Below are 18,416 nucleotides of genomic sequence, written 5' to 3' on the forward strand. Positions count from 1 at the left end.
CTGGCATGGCACAGTGCTATATTAACCAGACCATCCCCTGGCATGACACAATGCTATATTAACCAGACCATCCCCTGGCATGGCACAGTGCTATATTAACCAGACCATCCCCTGGCACAGTGCTATATTAACCAGACCATCCCCTGGCATGAGACAGTGCTATATTAACCAGACCATTCCCTGGCATGACACAGTGCTATATTAGCCAGACCATCCCCTGGCATGACATATTGCTATATTAACCAGACCATCCCCTGGCACAGTGCTATATTAACCAGACCATCCCCTGGCACAGTGCTATATTAACCAGACCATCCCCTGGCACAGTGCTATATTAACCAGACCATCCCCTGGCACAGTGCTATATTAACCAGACCATCCCCTGGCATGGCACAGTGCTATATTAACCAGACCATTCCCTGGCACAGTGCTATATTAACCAGACCATCCCTTGGCACAGTGCTATATTAACACAGACCATCCCCTGGCATGGCACAGTGCTATATTAACCAGACCATCCCCTGGCATGGCACAGTGATATATTAACCAGACCATCCCCTGGCATGACACAGAGCTATATTAACACAGACCATCCCCTAGCATGACACAGAGCTATATTAACCAGACCATCCCCTGGCACAGTGCTATATTAACCAGACCATCCCATGGCATGGCACAGTGCTATATTAACACAGACCATCCCCTAGCATGACACAGAGCTATATTAACACAAACCATCCCCTGGCATGACACAGTGCTATATTAACCAAACCATCCCCTGGCATGGCACAGTGCTATATTAACCAGACCATCCCCTGGCATGACACTGTGCTATATTAACCAGACCATCCCCTGGCATGGCACAGTGCTATATTAACCAGACCATCCCCTGGCACAGTGCTATATTAACCAGACCATCCCCTGGCATGGCACAGTGATATATTAACCAGACCATCCCCTGGCATGACACAGTGCTATATTAACCAGACCATCCCCTGGCACAGTGATATATTAACCAGACCATCCCCTGGCATGGCACAGTGCTATATTAACCAGACCATCCCCTGGCATGGCACAGTGCTATATTAACCAGACCATCCCCTGGCACAGTGCTATATTAACCAGACCATCCCCTGGCATGGCACAGTGCTATATTAACACAGACCATCCCCTGGCATGGCACAGTGCTATATTAACCAGACCATCCCCTGGCATGACACAGTGCTATATTAACCAGACCATCCCCTGGCATGGCACAGTGCTATATTAACCAGACCATCCCCTGGCACAGTGCTATATTAACCAGACCATCCCCTGGCATGACACAGTGCTATATTAACCAGACCATCCCCTGGCATGGCACAGTGCTATATTAACCAGACCATCCCCTGGCATGGCACAGTGCTATATTAACCAGACCATCCCCTGGCATGGCACAGTGCTATATTAACCAGACCATCCCCTGGCATGACACAATGCTATATTAACCAGACCATCCCCTGGCATGGCACAGTGCTATATTAACCAGACCATCCCCTGGCACAGTGCTATATTAACCAGACCATCCCCTGGCATGAGACAGTGCTATATTAGCCAGACCATCCCCTGGCATGACATATTGCTATATTAACCAGACCATCCCCTGGCACAGTGCTATATTAACCAGACCATCCCCTGGCACAGTGCTATATTAACCAGACCATCCCCTGGCACAGTGCTATATTAACCAGACCATCCCCTGGCACAGTGCTATATTAACCAGACCATCCCCTGGCATGGCACAGTGCTATATTAACCAGACCATTCCCTGGCACAGTGCTATATTAACCAGACCATCCCTTGGCACAGTGCTATATTAACACAGACCATCCCCTGGCATGACACAGTGCTATATTAACCAGACCATCCCCTGGCATGACACAATACTATATTAACACACTACCCCTCTGGTTGGGGGGGGGTGTTAGCGATGGGTGTAAACTCAGAATACCAGTCAACGAGGACTCTGAGTCAGCCAATGTCAACCTGTACAGGTCTGGAACAGTATTGGTAGAGGGCAACCCCAAACAGTTTCAGCTGGACTTTCACACAATAAAAGATGGAGCGTAGCAGGAGAAGCTCTCTCTTGAGAAAGATACCCCCACCCTGAACGTGTCAGACCAAACCTCTTCATTAAACAACCTCACAGGCGAGCATCCCCAAGAGGAAAGTCATTCACCCAGCTGGAGGTAAGGCGAACAGCAGGTGAACACACTCCAGTCAGCACAAAATAAAATTGTCCAGCTCAACAACACCCCCCCTAAACCAGACCCGGAGAGCTAGAAGTGGAGAGAGACATATCTGCACTCTGGACTGTGGTGAGACAACATCAACATTAGAAAGAGCAGGAGCAGGAGAAGAACAGAGCAGTAGAGGAGAGGATCAGACTGATGGAGGAGAGGGTGAGGGGGATGGAGGAGAGGGTGAGGGGGGATGGAGGAGAGGGTGCTGGAGGAGAGGGTGAGGGGGATGGAGGAGAGGGTGAGGGGGATGGAGGAGAGGGTGCTGGAGGAGAGGGTGCTGGAGCAGAGGGTGAGGGTGCTGGAGGAGAGGGTGCTGGAGCAGAGGGTGAGGCGGATGGAGGAGAGGGTGAGGGTGCTGGAGGAGAGGGTGCTGGAGGAGAGGGTGCGGGAGGAGAGGGTGAGGGTGATGGTGTGTGACAGAGAACAACCCACTAGGGAGGTGGCCACCCCTGCAGAAAAGCCAGCAGAGCAGCCCACACTCAGCCCCTGACCATAGCCTCGACATCACAGCGGGACAGACAAATGAAGAACCCAAAGCCCAGGGGATCTCACCCCCTTTGAGTACCCCCCCTGTCAGCCATCCTGATAGCCCTCCTGACAACCCCCCCACACCAACTGAGGACATACACAAGCCACATATTGTACTCCTTATGGACTCAAACGGGAAATATATTCAAGAAAATTAACTTTTTCTCAAACACATAGTGTCTAAACTCTGGTGTCCAAACTCCCAGCGTGCCCTAGACCTTCTGTCTGAGGACCAACTAGGGTCACCCAGCCACATAATAATACACACAGGCACAAATGACCTGAGAGCACAGCAGGAAAGGGTGGCCACAGCACTCAAGGGAGTGATTGAAAAAGCTTCTTCTACTTTCCCCAACGCCCAAGCGGTTATCTCCACCCTGCTACCACGAAAATACTTCCACCCTGCAAACATACAGCGGGTAAATGCAAGTATTTCCCGTGACTTGTGCCTCAAAACTAAACCACTTCACCCTAGACATGAATAGCCTTTACGAACAGGTCCACCTACACAAGGCAACAGGGCCCACCTTCGCCAGGACCCTAAAGGACATCGCCCTCAACTGCAGCCCCAACACCTCACACATGAGCAACAGATCAGCAAAAGACACCCCGCCCAGACCAGCGAGACACTCGGCCAGACCTGCGGAAACACCCCCCCCCCCAAACATTAGCACATTGTTACCTGTTGAGGAGGTCCAGGGTGGTATGGAATCTCTGGTTGTCTCTGTGTTTCTCCTCCAGACTCCTCTCAACCTGCTGGTTCTCCTTCTGCACCTCCTTCATCCTCCTCTCCAGGTCCCTCCTCTCCTCCTCCTCCTCCTGCAGATTACTTTGTAGAATATCTACCTGCTCTAGGGCTGCATCCAGCCGGCTACGCAGGTCCTGTTAATCAATCACATTTCAATCAATCAATCAAATGTATAAAGCCCTTTTTACATCACCAGTTGTTTATCACTATGTTCCTATGAGTCTTTCCAAGCACAGTCTATGGATAGTCCAAGACAGTCTGGATAGTCCAAGACAGTCTGGATAGTCCAAGACAGGCTGTAGATAGTCCAAGACAGTCTGTAGATAGTCCAAGACAGTCTGTGGATAGTCCAAGACAGTCTGTGGATAGTCCAAGCACAGTCTGGATAGTCCAAGACAGTCTGTGGATAGTCCAAGCACAGTCTGTAGATAGTTCAAGACAGTCTGTGGATAGTCCAAGACAGTCTGGATAGTCCAAGACAGTCTGTAGATAGTCCAAGACAGTCTGTGGATAGTCCAAGACAGTCTGTGGATATTCCAAGAAAGTCTGGATAGTCCAAGAAGGTCTGTGGATAGTCCAAGACAGTCTGGATAGTCCAAGACAGTCTGTGGATAGTCCAAGACAGTCTGGATAGTCCAAGCACAGTCTGGATAGTCCAAGACAGTCTGTGGATAGTCCAAGCACAGTCTGTGGATTGTCCAAGACAGTCTGTGGATAGTCCAAGACAGTCTGTAGATAGTCCAAGACAGTCTGGATAGTCCAAGACAGTCTGTGGATAGTCCAAGACAGTCTGTAGATAGTCCAAGACAGTCTGTAGATAGTCCAAGACAGTCTGGATAGTCCAAGACAGTCTGGATAGGCCAAGACAGTCTGGATAGTCCAAGACAGTCTGTGGATAGTCCAAGACAGTCTGGATAGTTCAAGACAGTCTGTGGATAGTCCAAGACAGTATGGATAGTCCAAGACAGTCTGTGGATAGTCCAAGACAGTCTGGATAGTTCAAGACAGTCTGGATAGTCCAAGACAGTCTGTGGATAGTCCAAGACAGTCTGGATAGTCCAAGACAGTCTGTGGATAGTCGAAGACAGTCTGTGGATAGTCCAAGACAGTCTGGATAGTCCAAGACAGTCTGTGGATAGTCCAAGCACAGTCTGTGGATAGTTCAAGACAGTCTGTGGATAGTCCAAGACAGTCTGTAGATAGTCCAAGACAGTCTGGATAGTCCAAGACAGTCTGTGGATAGTCCAAGACAGTCTGTAGATAGTCCAAGACAGGCTGTAGATAGTCCAAGACAGTCTGGATAGTCCAAGACAGTCTGGATAGTCTAAGACAGTCTGTGGATAGTCCAAGACAGTCTGTGGATAGTCCAAGACAGTCTGGATAGTCCAAGACAGTCTGGATAGTCCAAGACAGTCTGTGGATAGTCCAAGACAGTCTGGATAGTTCAAGACAGTCTGTGGATAGTCCAAGACAGTCTGGATAGTCCAAGACAGTCTGTGGATAGTCCAAGACAGTCTGGATAGTTCAAGACAGTCTGGGTAGTCCAAGACAGTCTGTGGATAGTCCAAGACAGTCTGGATAGTCCAAGACAGTCTGTGGATAGTCCAAGACAGTCTGGATAGTTCAAGACAGTCTGGATAGTCCAAGACAGTCTGGATATTCCAAGACAGTCTGTGGATATTCCAAGACAGTCTGTGGATAGTCCAAGACAGTCTGGATAGTTCAAGACAGTCTGTGGATAGTCCAAGACAGTCTGGATAGTCCAAGACAGTCTGTGGATAGTCCAAGACAGTCTGGATAGTCCAAGACAGTCTGTGGATAGTCCAAGACAGTCTGGATAGTTCAAGACAGTCTGTGGATAGTCCAAGACAGTCCGGATAGTCCAAGACAGTCTGTGGATAGTCCAAGACAGTCTGGATAGTCCAAGACAGTCTGTGGATAGTCCAAGACAGTCTGTGGATAGTCCAAGACAGTCTGGATAGTTCAAGACAGTCTGTGGATAGTCCAAGACAGTCTGGATAGTCCAAGACAGTCTGTGGATAGTCCAAGACAGTCTGGATAGTTCAAGACAGTCTGTGGATAGTCCAAGACAGTCTGGATAGTCCAAGACAGTCTGTGGATAGTCCAAGACAGTCTGGATAGTCCAAGACAGTCTGGATAGTCCAAGACAGTCTGTGGATAGTCCAAGACAGTCTGGATAGTTCAAGACAGTCTGGATAGTCCAAGACAGTCTGGATAGTTCAAGACTACAAGTACCATCAGGTTTGGGGTCCATAACACTTCAATTCCAGTCAATTCAGGAAGTACACTGACATTCCAATTCCTATTCTCTTCCATGCTTTTCAATGAGGGAAATGTGGGACTTTGGTTGACTTCATGCATTGACTGGCATTGAAATGGAATTGACCCAAAGACTGGTATCCCATGTTGAGCGAAGGATTTGTCTGACCTGTGTTTGTATCTGGTGTTGGGAGAGGAGACCTTTGACAGCCATCAGGGTGCTGTTGCATTGGGGAGTGCGGCCCCGGAGAGGTGAGGAGGAGGAGGAGGACGAAGGTTGACCACCAGAGATATTACCATCCTCACCACCATGAACCAGCTGAACAGGAAGTAGAATGGGTTGGAGGAAGAGAAGGGCAACATCCTGAGTAGCTTTGCTTAAAAGAACTAGAACACATACAAAACGGCTAGTTTCTCACACCCAGAATAAGTCTAGTCTTGGATTACAACACACTAGCTGTGTCTGAAATGGCACCCTATTCCCTATGTAGTGCACTACTTTTGACCAGAGCCTTATGGGTCCTGGTTAAAACGAGTACACTACATAGGGAATAGGATGCCATTTCGGACGCAACCTCTTAATTTAAATTCCAGGACTGAATCTGGTTCTGGGAAACCGGCACTGCTAAAAAAAGCACTGATAGTGAGATGAGTGATATGATATGACCAGGCCTGGCCTGGTCTGACTTCCTGTGTGATGCTGGTTAGAACCTGCAGCAGGCTGACTTCCTGTGTGATGCTTGTTAGGACAAGCCGGAGGCTGAATACCTGTGTGATGCTGGTTAGGACCTTCTGAAGGATGTCTATCTCTGAGAGAAAGTCGTTCATCTCTGCCTTTTCCTCCGCTCTGCTCGTCTCCTGTAACATTTGTATTTTATTTCACTAGGCAAGTCAGTTAAGAACAAATACTTTTTAACAAAGGCCTCTTGTGGGGACGGGGGCTGGGATTAAAAATATAAATGCGTGAAACCACAGGAAACCATAGGGGTCAAACATACAGGAAGCAATAGGGGTCAAACATACAGGAAACCATAGGGGTCAAACATACAGGAAGCAATAGGGGTCAAACATACAGGAAACCATAGGGGTCAAACATACAGGAAGCAATAGGGGTCAAACATACAGGAAACCATAGGGGTCAAACATACAGGAAGCAATAGGGGTCAAACATACAGGAAACCATAGGGGTCAAACATACAGGAAGCCATCGGGGTCAAACATACAGGAAGCAATAGGGGTCAAACATACAGGAAACCATAGGGGTCAAACATACAGGAAACCATAGGGGTCAAACATACAGGAAGCAATAGATGTCAAACATACAGGAAACCATAGGGGTCAAACATACAGGAAGCAATAGGGGTCAAACATACAGGAAGCAATAGGGGTCAAACATACAGGAAGCCATAGGGGTCAAACATACAGGAAACCATAGGGGTCAAACATACAGGAAACCACAGGGGTCAAACATACAGGAAACCATAGGGGTCAAACATACAGGAGGCCATAGGGGTCAAACATACAGGAAGCAATAGGGGTCAAACATACAGGAAACCATAGGGGTCAAACACACAGGAAACCATAGGGGTCAAACATACAGGAAACCATAGGGGTCAAACATACAGGAAGCCATAGGGGTCAAACATACAGGAAACCATAGGGGTCAAACATACAGGAAGCAATAGGGGTCAAACATACAGGAAACCATAGATGTCAAACATACAGGAAGCCATAGGGGTCAAACATACAGGAAACCATGGGGGTCTGAGGGGCGCTCACAGAGCGGGGAATGCCTGACCTCCAGCACACAGAGGGGAGGCATCCCCACCTCAGACTGCCCCAGACCCCCCCAGACTGCCCCAGACTGCCTCAGACTGCCCCAGACTGCCCCAGACTGCCTCAGACTGCCTCAGACTGCCCCAGACTGCCCCACACTGCCTCAGACTGCCCCAGACCGCCCCAGACCGCCCCAGACTGCCCCAGACTGCCCCAGACTGCCTCAGACTGCCCCAGACGGCCCCAGACTGCTCCAGACTGCCTCAGACTGCCCCAGACTGCCCCAGACTGCCCCAGACTCATGACAGTCAGCAGGGAAGTGGTGGACTATATCAGAAGTTATGGTCCCAGACAACAAACCACAACCCAGCAGTTCCTTGGCGTCCCATCACCCTGTATGTGTGTGATTGTGTGTGTTTGCGTGTGTGTGTGTGTGTGTGTGTTTGTGTGTGTGTGTTTGTGTGTGTGTGATTGTGTGTGTATGTGTGTCTATATGTGTGTGTGTGTCTATGTCTATGTGTGTGTGTGTGTGTGTGTGTGTGTTTGTGTGTGTGTGTGATTGTGTGTGTTTGTCTCACCATCCTGTCCAGACTGGTCTGCATGGCAGCAAGGCCTGTATCCTTCTCACTGTTCTGGGCTCTGAGATGCTTCACCATGTCTGTCAGCTCCAGGATCCTATGACACACACACACGCACGCACGCACACACACACACACACACACACACACACACACACACACACACACACACACACACACACACACACACACACACACACACACACACACACACACACACACCACACACACACACACACACACACACACACACACAGACACACACACACAGACACACACACACACACACACACACACACACACAGACACACACACACACACACACACACACACACACACACACACACACACACACACCACACACACACACACACACACACACATAGACACATAGACACACACACACCACACACACACACACACACACACACACACACACACACACACACACACACACACACACACACACATAGACACACACACACACACACACACACACACACGTTTCAGATCATATAGCCTAGGCATCTGACAGCATGATCTGAGGAAGTACTCATGAAAAGTGATCCTCAACCCTTTCATGATCCCTGTCCTAGGTAATATGTTCCCTGTCCTAGATGACATATTCCCTGTCCTAGGTAATATGTTCCCTGTCCTAGGTAATATGTTCCCTGTCCTAGGTAATATGTTCCCTGTCCTAGGTAATATGTCCCCTGTCCTAGGTAATATGTCCCCTGTCCTAGGTAACATGTTCCCTGTCCTAGGTAATATGTTCCCTGTCCTAGGTAATATGTTCCCTGTCCTAGGTAACATGTTCCCTGTCCCTGTGCTAGGTAAAATGTTCCCTGTCCTAGGTAATATGTCCCTGTCCTAGGTAACATGTTCCCTGTCCTAGGTAACATGTTCCCTGTCCTAGGTAATATGTTCCCTGTGCTAGGTAATATGTTCCCTGTCCTAGGTAATATGTTCCCTGTCCTAGGTAACATGTTCCCTGTCCTAGGTAATATGTTCCCTGTGCTAGGTAATATGTTCCCTGACCTAGGTAATATGTTCCCTGTCCTAGGTAATATGTTCCCTGTCCTAGGTAACATGTTCCCTGTCCTAGGTAAAATGTTCCCTGTGCTAGGTAACCATCTCCAGGTTTGGAGTTACTGTACTGTAGCTTCATAGCGTATCTCCTAAGATCAAATGCCTATTGAGAATGTGAATACTCTGATGGTTGTGGCATCTGTATTGAGGATCGGGAGGTCTGTTTGGATCTAGAACACAGAGCATCATGGTTCTTCAGCTCTTCCAAGACGATTGTCTTTCCTGCATTACTGTATTAGCAGCCAGGGTGACAATCCACAGAAAAAAACCTGACAAAAAGTCAGTTATCAGGATAGTTAGGATCTGGTATTACTCCATGGATGTACGGATGGCATGACGTCATATACGTTCTGATGAAGAACAAACATCCTTCTTCTTTTATTCTACAGCACTTCTGCTTTCATTAGAAAGGCAAGCTACTGTAACATTCAGGGTGACGTGTTCAGTTTTGGGATTGGCGACCGATACAGATTGAAAGACAGACAAAGACAGACTGAAAGACAGACTGAAAGACAGACAGAGTTCAGTTCTACTTTGTCTTCATCCCAGAGACAGACAAGCAGGCAGGCAAGACAGACAAGACAGACAAGACAGGCAGGCAAGACAGACAAGACAGGCAAGACAGACAGGCAGGCAAGACAGACAAGACAGGCAGGCAGGCAAGACAGACAAGACAGGCAGGCAGGCAAGACAGACAAGACAGGCAGGCAGGCAGGCAGGCAGGACAGACAAGACAGGCAGACAGGCAGGCAGGCAGGCAAGACAGACAGACGGGCAAGACAGGCCGAACAGGCAAGACAGACAAGACAGGCAGGCAGGCAAGACAGACAAGACAGGCAGGCATTCAAGACAGACAAGACAGGCAGGCAGGCAGGCAGGCAGGCAGGCAGGACAGACAAGACAGGCAGACAGGCAGACAGGCAGGCAAGACAGACAGACGGGCAAGACAGGCCGAACAGGCAAGACGGACAAGACAGGCATGCAAGACAGACAAGACAGACAAGACAGGCAAGCAGGCAAGACAGACAAGGCAGGCAGGCAGGCAGGCAAGACAGACAGGCAAGACAGGCGCCTGCCTGCAAGATGGCAAGACAGGCAGGCATGCAAGACAGACAAGACATGCAGGCAGGCAAGACAGGCAGGCAGGCAAGAAGGCAAAACAGGCAGGCAGGCAAGGCAAGACAGACAAGACAGGCAGGCAGGCAAGACAGACAGACAAACAGGCAGGCAAGACAGGCAGGCAGGCAAGAAAGACAGGCAGGCAAGACAGGCAAGACAGACAAGACAGGCAGACAAGACAGACAAGACAGACAAGACAGGCAGACAAGACAGACAAGACAGACAAGGCAGGCAGGCAGGCAGGCATGCAGGCTGGCAGGCAGGCAGGCAGGCAGGCAGGCAGGCAAGACAGGCAAGACAGACAAGACAGGCAGACAAGACAGACAAGACAGACAAGACAGGCAAGCAGGCAAGACAGACAAGACAGGCAGACAAGACAGACAAGACAGACAAGGCAGGCAGGCAGGCAGGCAGGCAGGCAGGCAGGCTGGCAGGCAGGCAGGCAGGCAGGCAGGCAAGACAGTTAGGCAAGACAGGCAAGACAGGCAGGCAGGCAGGCAAGATGGCAAGACAGACAAGACATGCAGGCAGGCAGGCAAGACAGGCAGGCAGGCAAGAGGGCAAGACAGGCAGGCAGGCAAGACAGACAAGACAGACAAGACAGGCAGGCAGGCAAGACGACAAGACAGGCAGGCAGGCAAGACAAGACAGACAAGGCAGACAAGGCAGACAAGGCAGGCAGGCAGGCAGGCAGGCAGGCAGGACAGACCTGGAGTTGAGCTCTACTTTCTCAGCGTCCCAGCGTCCCTGCAGCTGCATGGCTTCCCTCAGCTTGTCCCTCAGCTGCCTTTCCAGCTCTGACACCTCCAGGCCACTTGGGGCAATGTGCGGTGTTACACTGGCCTCCAGAGACATACAGGCCACATGTAGACTACGGCTCGCAGTCACACACTCCCCACGTATGTCAGACAGACTCCTACAGACAGGAACATGGTTAACGTGTCAGACAGACAGACAGGAACATGGTTAACGTGACAGACAGACAGACAGACAGACAGACAGACAGACAGACAGACAGACAGACAGACAGACAGGAACATGGTTAACGTGTCAGACAGACAGACAGACAGGAACATGGTTAACGTGTCAGACAGACAGACAGGAACATGGTTAACGTGTCAGACAGACAGACAGACAGACAGACAGACAGGAGGAACATGGTTAACGTGACAGACAGACAGACAGGAACATGGTTAACGTGACAGACAGACAGACAGACAGACAGACAGACAGACAGACAGACAGGAACATGGTTAACGTGTCAGACAGACAGACAGGAACATGGTTAACGTGTCAGACAGACAGACAGACAGGAACATGATTAACGTGTCAGACAGACAGACAGACAGGAACATGGTTAACGTGTCAGACAGACAGACAGACAGACAGACAGGAACATGGTTAACGTGTCAGACAGACAGACAGACAGACAGACAGGAACATGGTTAACGTGTCAGACAGACAGACAGGAACATGGTTAACGTGTCAGACAGACAGACAGACAGGAACATGATTAACGTGTCAGACAGACAGAAACATGGTTAACGTGTCAGACAGACAGACAGACAGACAGACAGACAGACAGACAGGAACATGATTAACGTGTCAGACAGACAGAAACATGGTAACCATTGGGATTCATCCAGGTTTAACACGACATAACTGGTAAGTATTGTTTGCAAGAAAACAGAAAACAGACCCAAAGTCTTTAGTTTTGAAGTTGTGACCCATTGGTTTTTCATTAGGAAAAAGGGTTTGTTGTATCCTATTGAGGACAAAATGGATTCTGCCTGTAACACTTAAGCTCCAAAAGCCTGCAGCTCACTTTGAACTGGGACGGTCTCACGTTTGACTCCGAGCCTCCAACACGAGGTATTTTTGTCCGCAGGCAGAGTAGTGTACGCTACAGCTAATCACCCAGAGCCATCCGTCCTCAGTGAGGAAGCACCAAGCTGGTGCTTCCTAGGCAGGGATGGATGGAGTGGTTCATGGGGTTCAGAGAGTGGAGGAGCGGAGGACTGGAGGGTTCTGGTGGGAGTCTGGATGGCGGTATGGACTGGGGGTGAGGGGAGAGGAGACACAGGGATCCCAGGGTAGCTGGAGGGAAACTGGAGGGGTCTCGAGGGCTGTCTGGTGAGGGGGGGGGTTGTCAAGGGTTCCTGTCAGGTTCCTGGATGGGGTCTGACAAAGTCGCCACACTCACCTGTCAGCAAAGGTCCTGAGCTGGGTGAAGGTGCTCCGTAGGGAGGCTGCCTGGCGCCACAGGGCCCTCACACGGGCCTGCTCACGACCCACCCGGAAGGCACACGTCTGGGGAGGGAGACAGGAGGGAGACAGGTCATGGGAGGGAAACAGGTCATGGGAGGGAGACAGGAAGGAGACAGGGTATAGGAGGGAGACAGGAGGGAGACAGGAGGGAGACAGGTCATGGGAGGGAGACAGGAGGGAGACAGGAGGGAGACAGGTCATGGGAGGGAGACAGGAGGGAGACAGGAGGGAGACAGGTCATGGGAGGGAGACAGGAGGGAGACAGGAGGAAGATGGGAGCTGTCTAACCTTGAGACTACTATAGCTATAGACTCATGTTGTCACTCCAATGGTGATTTTTCAGCCATGTCTCTCTCTCTCTCTCACACACACACACACACACACACACACACACACACACACACACACACACACACACACACACACACACACACACACACACACACACACACACACACACACACACACACACACACACACACACACACAGTACAGTAACACATAAACTACCCAGCAAACCGGGAACAGTCCCAGAACATTAGCTCAGATTCCCATTTAGTTCTAGCGTTTTATCTAACACCAGGATAATTCATTATTTTTATGTCTTGAATGAAATATCTTTGGAATGTTCTCCTAACGTTCACTAAAATATTGTGCACAACATCTATAACAGCCCCCACAGAACGTTCCCCAAACGTTCTCATTAGGATCCCAGAGAATATAATAACACAACGTACCAGTAATGTTTTTCCCAGCAAACCAACATTGGTCCTGTTAAAGTTCCCAGAACATTCGTTCGGTTGTGGCAAACGTTCTTATAGAATAAAAAACTGTTCAGTCGTTACCACAACATTTACAGCATGTACATCAGTAGCTGCTCAAAGCATAATATTGGAAATCTGCATTTGAGGACTGTATCGTAGGACTATTACAAGGAAAAGACTCACAGGACATTTAATACTGAACAACATGCTCCCTGATAGAGGTCTAGACTTTCTCTGCCTCAATGACACTTGGCATCAGCCCAACGAGTATATATCTCCCAACCAATGTAGTCCATCTAGTTACACCTACCTGGACCTACCTAGACCTACCTGGACCGTCAACCAATGTACTCCATCTAGCTACACCTACATGGACCCTATCTAGACCTACCTGGACCTACCTGGACCTACTTAGACCTACCTGGACCTACCTGGACCTACCTAGACCTACCTGGACCTACCTGGACCTACCTAGACCTACCTGGACCTACCTGGACCTACCTAGACCTACCTGGACCTACCTAGACCTACCTAGACCTACCTGGACCTACCTAGACCTACCTTGACCTACCTGGACCTACCTGGACCTACCTAGACCTACCTGGACCTACCTGGACCTACCTGGACCTACCTGGTTCTACCTAGACCTACCTGGACCTACCTGGACCTACCTGGACCGTCAACCAATGTACTCCATCTAGCTACACCTACCTGGACCTACCTGGACATACCTGGACCTACCTGGACCTACCTGGACCTACCTGGACTGTTCTCACACGCCCGGATGGGTTGGCAGATTGGCTGTAATCTGCAATACTGACTGCACTGTGAAGTGTAATCCAGTACCAGCTGTTTTATCTTGGCATGGCTTTCAAAAATCACTGGCTCTGCATCAGTACTGGCTGTACTGATTTATCGGCCTCCTAAACACTCGACTCTGACATTCTTGTTAAACTCCTGAGCACCTTCAGCCCTGCTACGCTAGTGTTTGGTGATTTCAACATACATGTTAACTCCCCTGACTGCAGTCTCTCTACCGGCCTGGCTGATGTCCTGGACAACTTTGGACTCCAACAGAACGTTAACTTTGCCACCCACAAAAAAAAAAAAAAATTGCCAAACAATGTCCCTGGTCTGTACCACAGGCGTGGATCTCACCAAATATGTCAGGGGCTGTCCGACCTTAAACTCATCCCCTTTTACTCTAGCTATTCCTCAAGCCACTCGGCCCAAGACATGCTCCTTTTAATTTAGGAGTCTGAAAACTAGAAATACAACACAGCTTACTGAATCCATCTCCAACCTGCCACTTCCAGACACTGTCAGGGCTGCAGAGTCTCTGTCCTCCTTTAAAACACAGCTAAAGACTGAGCTGTTCAGAAAATCTTTAAAAAGACCTTTTGTTAATTCTGTTCTCCTGTCCTCCAGATCTGATGACACCTGGATGTACCTTTGATTGCTGTTTGTGTTCTGTGTTTTGTATTTTTTATTATTATTATTTGTATTACATTTTTTTAAATATTCTTCAGCGCCTTGGGTGTGAGAAAAGCGCGTTACAAATTAAATTAATCATAATTTCATTCATAGGACATTTGAACAGCATTTATTCATACAAACACAACCATACACTTTAAACGTTGACAATCTCACAATCTGTGGAGTTTGGAAGCTGCAATGTCTGGTATCCAAAGCCTGGTGTTTCATCCTCTGCAACACCAGGGAAGCTCTCTTATTGCCGTGGCAGTACGGTCGCCGCGGCAGTACGGTCGCCGCGGCAGTACGGTCCATCAGGAATTCCATGGTTCCTTTTTAACCTTCTCAGACATAACTAACCCCCTGGGAAATACTGGTAACTGGGTTATTCACCTTCCCTTCACCCATCCTCTTTATATGCTGTGTACTTCTGGGTCCGTATTTACAAGGTAAGTGCTGATCGAGGATCACTTTTGTTTTTCAGATCATGAAAAATAAGACAGAGGGCACCACGTCAAGCGTCTCAAAGTAGGAATTATAATGGGTGTGTTTAAAAAAAAAGAAAGTTCAACAGTTTTTACAGAATGTTACCTTTTCTAAATGCTGCATTTGTGACTTGATTTATACATCTGGATGAAATAAAGACATCCTCTCAATTTCACCGTAAAAAACATGGTTATAAAGCACTGTATGTGGGATTGAACCAACAACCTTTGGCTTTGCAGCCAGATCATTAACCCTCTGCACCACAAGAGGACAACTGAGGTCTTGTGTTTTTTTTCCAGATGGTCAATCAGGACACAATATTAAAAAAATAAAAACAATATTTCTGAGTTATTCAAATGTTCCCATCCTCTTCATGTGCTGTGTACTTGTACCACTGTATTTTGAAGATTTTGCTCTTTGCTGTGTTGCTTTTCTTGTTGTTGACAATTTTAAGGTACTTCATTGCCACCCAGAAATAATTTGATTTTGAGATAAAAATAGCTGTATTGGACTTTAAATCAATAAAGGATTATTGCGTTGAACCTGAATTTATTTTGGTATATGTAAACGTCTCTTTTTCAGGACCCTGTCTTTCAAAGATAATTCATAAAAATCCAAATAACTTCACAGATCTTCATTGTAAAGGGTTTCCCATGCTTGTTCAATGAACCATAAACAATTAATGAACATGCACCTGTGGAACGGTCATTAAGACACTAAAAGCTTACAGACAGTAGGCAATTAAGGTCACATTTATGAAAACTTAGGACACTAAAGAGGCCTTTCTACTGACTCTGAAAAACACCAAAAGAAAGATGCCCAGGGTCCCTGCTCATCTGCGTGAACGTGCCTTAGGCATACTGCAAGGAGGCATGAGGACTGCAGATGTGGCCAGGGCAATAAATTGCAATGTCCGGAATGTGAGATGCCTAAGACAGCGCTACAGGGAGTCAAGACGGACAGCTGATCGTCCTCGCAGTGGCAGACCACGTGTGCGACACCTGCACAGGATCGGTACATCTGAACATCACACCTGCGGGACAGATACAGGATGGAAAAAACAACTGCCCGAGTTACACCAGAAACGCACAATCCCTCCATCAGTGCTCAGACTGTCCGCAATAGGCTGAGAGAGGCTGGACTGAGGGCTTGTTGGCCTGTTGTAAGGCAGGTCCTCACCAAACATCACTGGCAACAACGTCACCTATGGGCACAAACCGACCGTCGCTGGACCAGACAGGACTGCCAGAAAGTGCTCTTCACTGACGAGTCGCGGTTTTGTCTCACAAGGGGTGATGGTCGGATTTGTTTTTATCGTCTAAGGAATGAGCGTTACACCGAGGCCTGTACTCTGGAGCGGGAACGATTTGGAGGTGGAGGGTCCGTCATGGTCTGGGACGGTGTGTCACAGCATCATTGGACTGAGCTTGTTGTCATTGCAGGCAACCTCAACGCTGTGCGTTACAGGGAAGACATCCTCCTCCCTCATGTGGTACCCTTCCTGCAGGCTCATCCTGACATGACCCTCCAGCATGACAATGCCACCAGCCATACTGCTCGTTCTGTGCGTGATTCCCTGCAAGACAGGATGTCAGTGTTCTGCCATGGCCAGCGAAGAGCCCGGATCTCTATCCCATTGAGCACGTCTGGGACCTGTTGAATCGGAGGGTGAGGGCTAGGGCCATTCCCCCCAGAAATGTCCGGGAAAGTGCAGGTGCCTTGGTGGAAGAGTGGGGTAACATCTCACAGCAAGAACTGGCAAATCAGGTGCAGTCCATGAGGAGGAGATGCACTGCAGTACTTAATGCAGCTGGTGGCCACACCAGATACTGACTGTTACTTTTGATTTTGACCCCCCTTTTGTTCAGGGACACATTATTCCATTTCTGTTAGTCACATGTCTGTGGAACTTGTTCAGTTTATGTCTCAGTTGTTGAATCTTGTTATGTTCATACAAATATTTACACATGTTAAGTTTGCTGAAAATAAACTCAGTTGACAGTGAGAGGACGTTTCTTTTTTTGCTGAGTTTATTATGTATTATAGTGTTTCAGAACGGGTGCTGCTGCATTCGTGTGTGTTTTGATTGAAATTGAGAAAAAGTCCAATTGTTTTCTCATTCAGTTTGAATGTTCTGAGTCTGTATTTAAGAAGCATATGAATACTCAACAACAACAAGTTATTTACAGTCTCTATCCAACTAAATCACATTTCATAAGACTTTCAACACGTGATGAAGAAAGACAATTCTAAAATATCAAATCAAATGTATTTATAAAGCCCTTCTTACATCAGCTGATATGTCAAAGTGCTGTACAGAAACCCAGCCTAAAACCCCAAAACAGCAAGCAATGCAGGTGTAGAAGAAGCACGGTGGCTAGGAAAAACTCCCTAGAAAGGCCAGAACCTAGGAAGAAACCTAGAGAGGAACCAGGCTATGAGGGGTGTACACAGCATATGAAGGAACATCGTCAATAACTTGTGTTCAGTGCCCTGATTGGCCTTATTAGACGGATTAACCCTCTCAGATATCCTATCTATCTATCTATCTATCTATCTATCTATCTATCTATCTATCTATCTATCTATCTATCTATCTATCTATCTATCTATCTATCTATCTATCTATCTATCTGTCTATCTGTCTATCTGTCTGTCTGTCTGTCTATCTGTCTATCTGTCTATCTGTCTGTCTGTCTGTCTGTCTGTCTGTCTGTCTGTCTATCTATCTAGTCTAGATATCTCTGCTAATGCAGACGGTTGCTGAGCTGAGGAGCGCAGGTTCAATCCCACATATTCTTTAAACAATTTTTCTTAATTGTATTTAATTTTAAACGGTGAAATTGAGGTTCAGATATAATCTACTAAAAGAGAGGATGTCTTTATTTCATCCACATTTTTTAAATAAATAAATAAACATTGTACAAAAAATGTTCAACTATAAAAATAAAAACAAAAATCAGCCGATATACTTCCTGCTTTGAGTCTTGATATGGTCCCCCCCGTCATATTTACTATGATCTGA

The 18,416-nt window shown here is 48.0% G+C and overlaps 1 protein-coding gene across 1 annotated transcript in view; it reads right to left on the reverse strand.

Moving 5' to 3' along the window:
- crocc2 (ciliary rootlet coiled-coil, rootletin family member 2) overlaps positions 1 to 18,416 on the reverse strand; it is a 157,023-nt gene that overhangs the window by 75,227 nt on the left and 63,380 nt on the right. The window contains exons 8-13 of the mRNA XM_029697372.1: positions 12,604 to 12,710; positions 11,110 to 11,316; positions 8,193 to 8,289; positions 6,607 to 6,696; positions 6,008 to 6,157; positions 3,493 to 3,692 (exon numbers count right to left, since the gene is read on the reverse strand). Coding sequence (XP_029553232.1) covers positions 3,493 to 3,692; positions 6,008 to 6,157; positions 6,607 to 6,696; positions 8,193 to 8,289; positions 11,110 to 11,316; positions 12,604 to 12,710 — 851 coding nt within the window. The remainder of the gene's footprint in view (positions 1 to 3,492; positions 3,693 to 6,007; positions 6,158 to 6,606; positions 6,697 to 8,192; positions 8,290 to 11,109; positions 11,317 to 12,603; positions 12,711 to 18,416) is intronic.

The sequence above is a fragment of the Salmo trutta genome, chromosome 17, assembly GCF_901001165.1.
Source record: "Salmo trutta chromosome 17, fSalTru1.1, whole genome shotgun sequence".
Lineage (NCBI taxonomy): Eukaryota > Metazoa > Chordata > Actinopteri > Salmoniformes > Salmonidae > Salmo > Salmo trutta.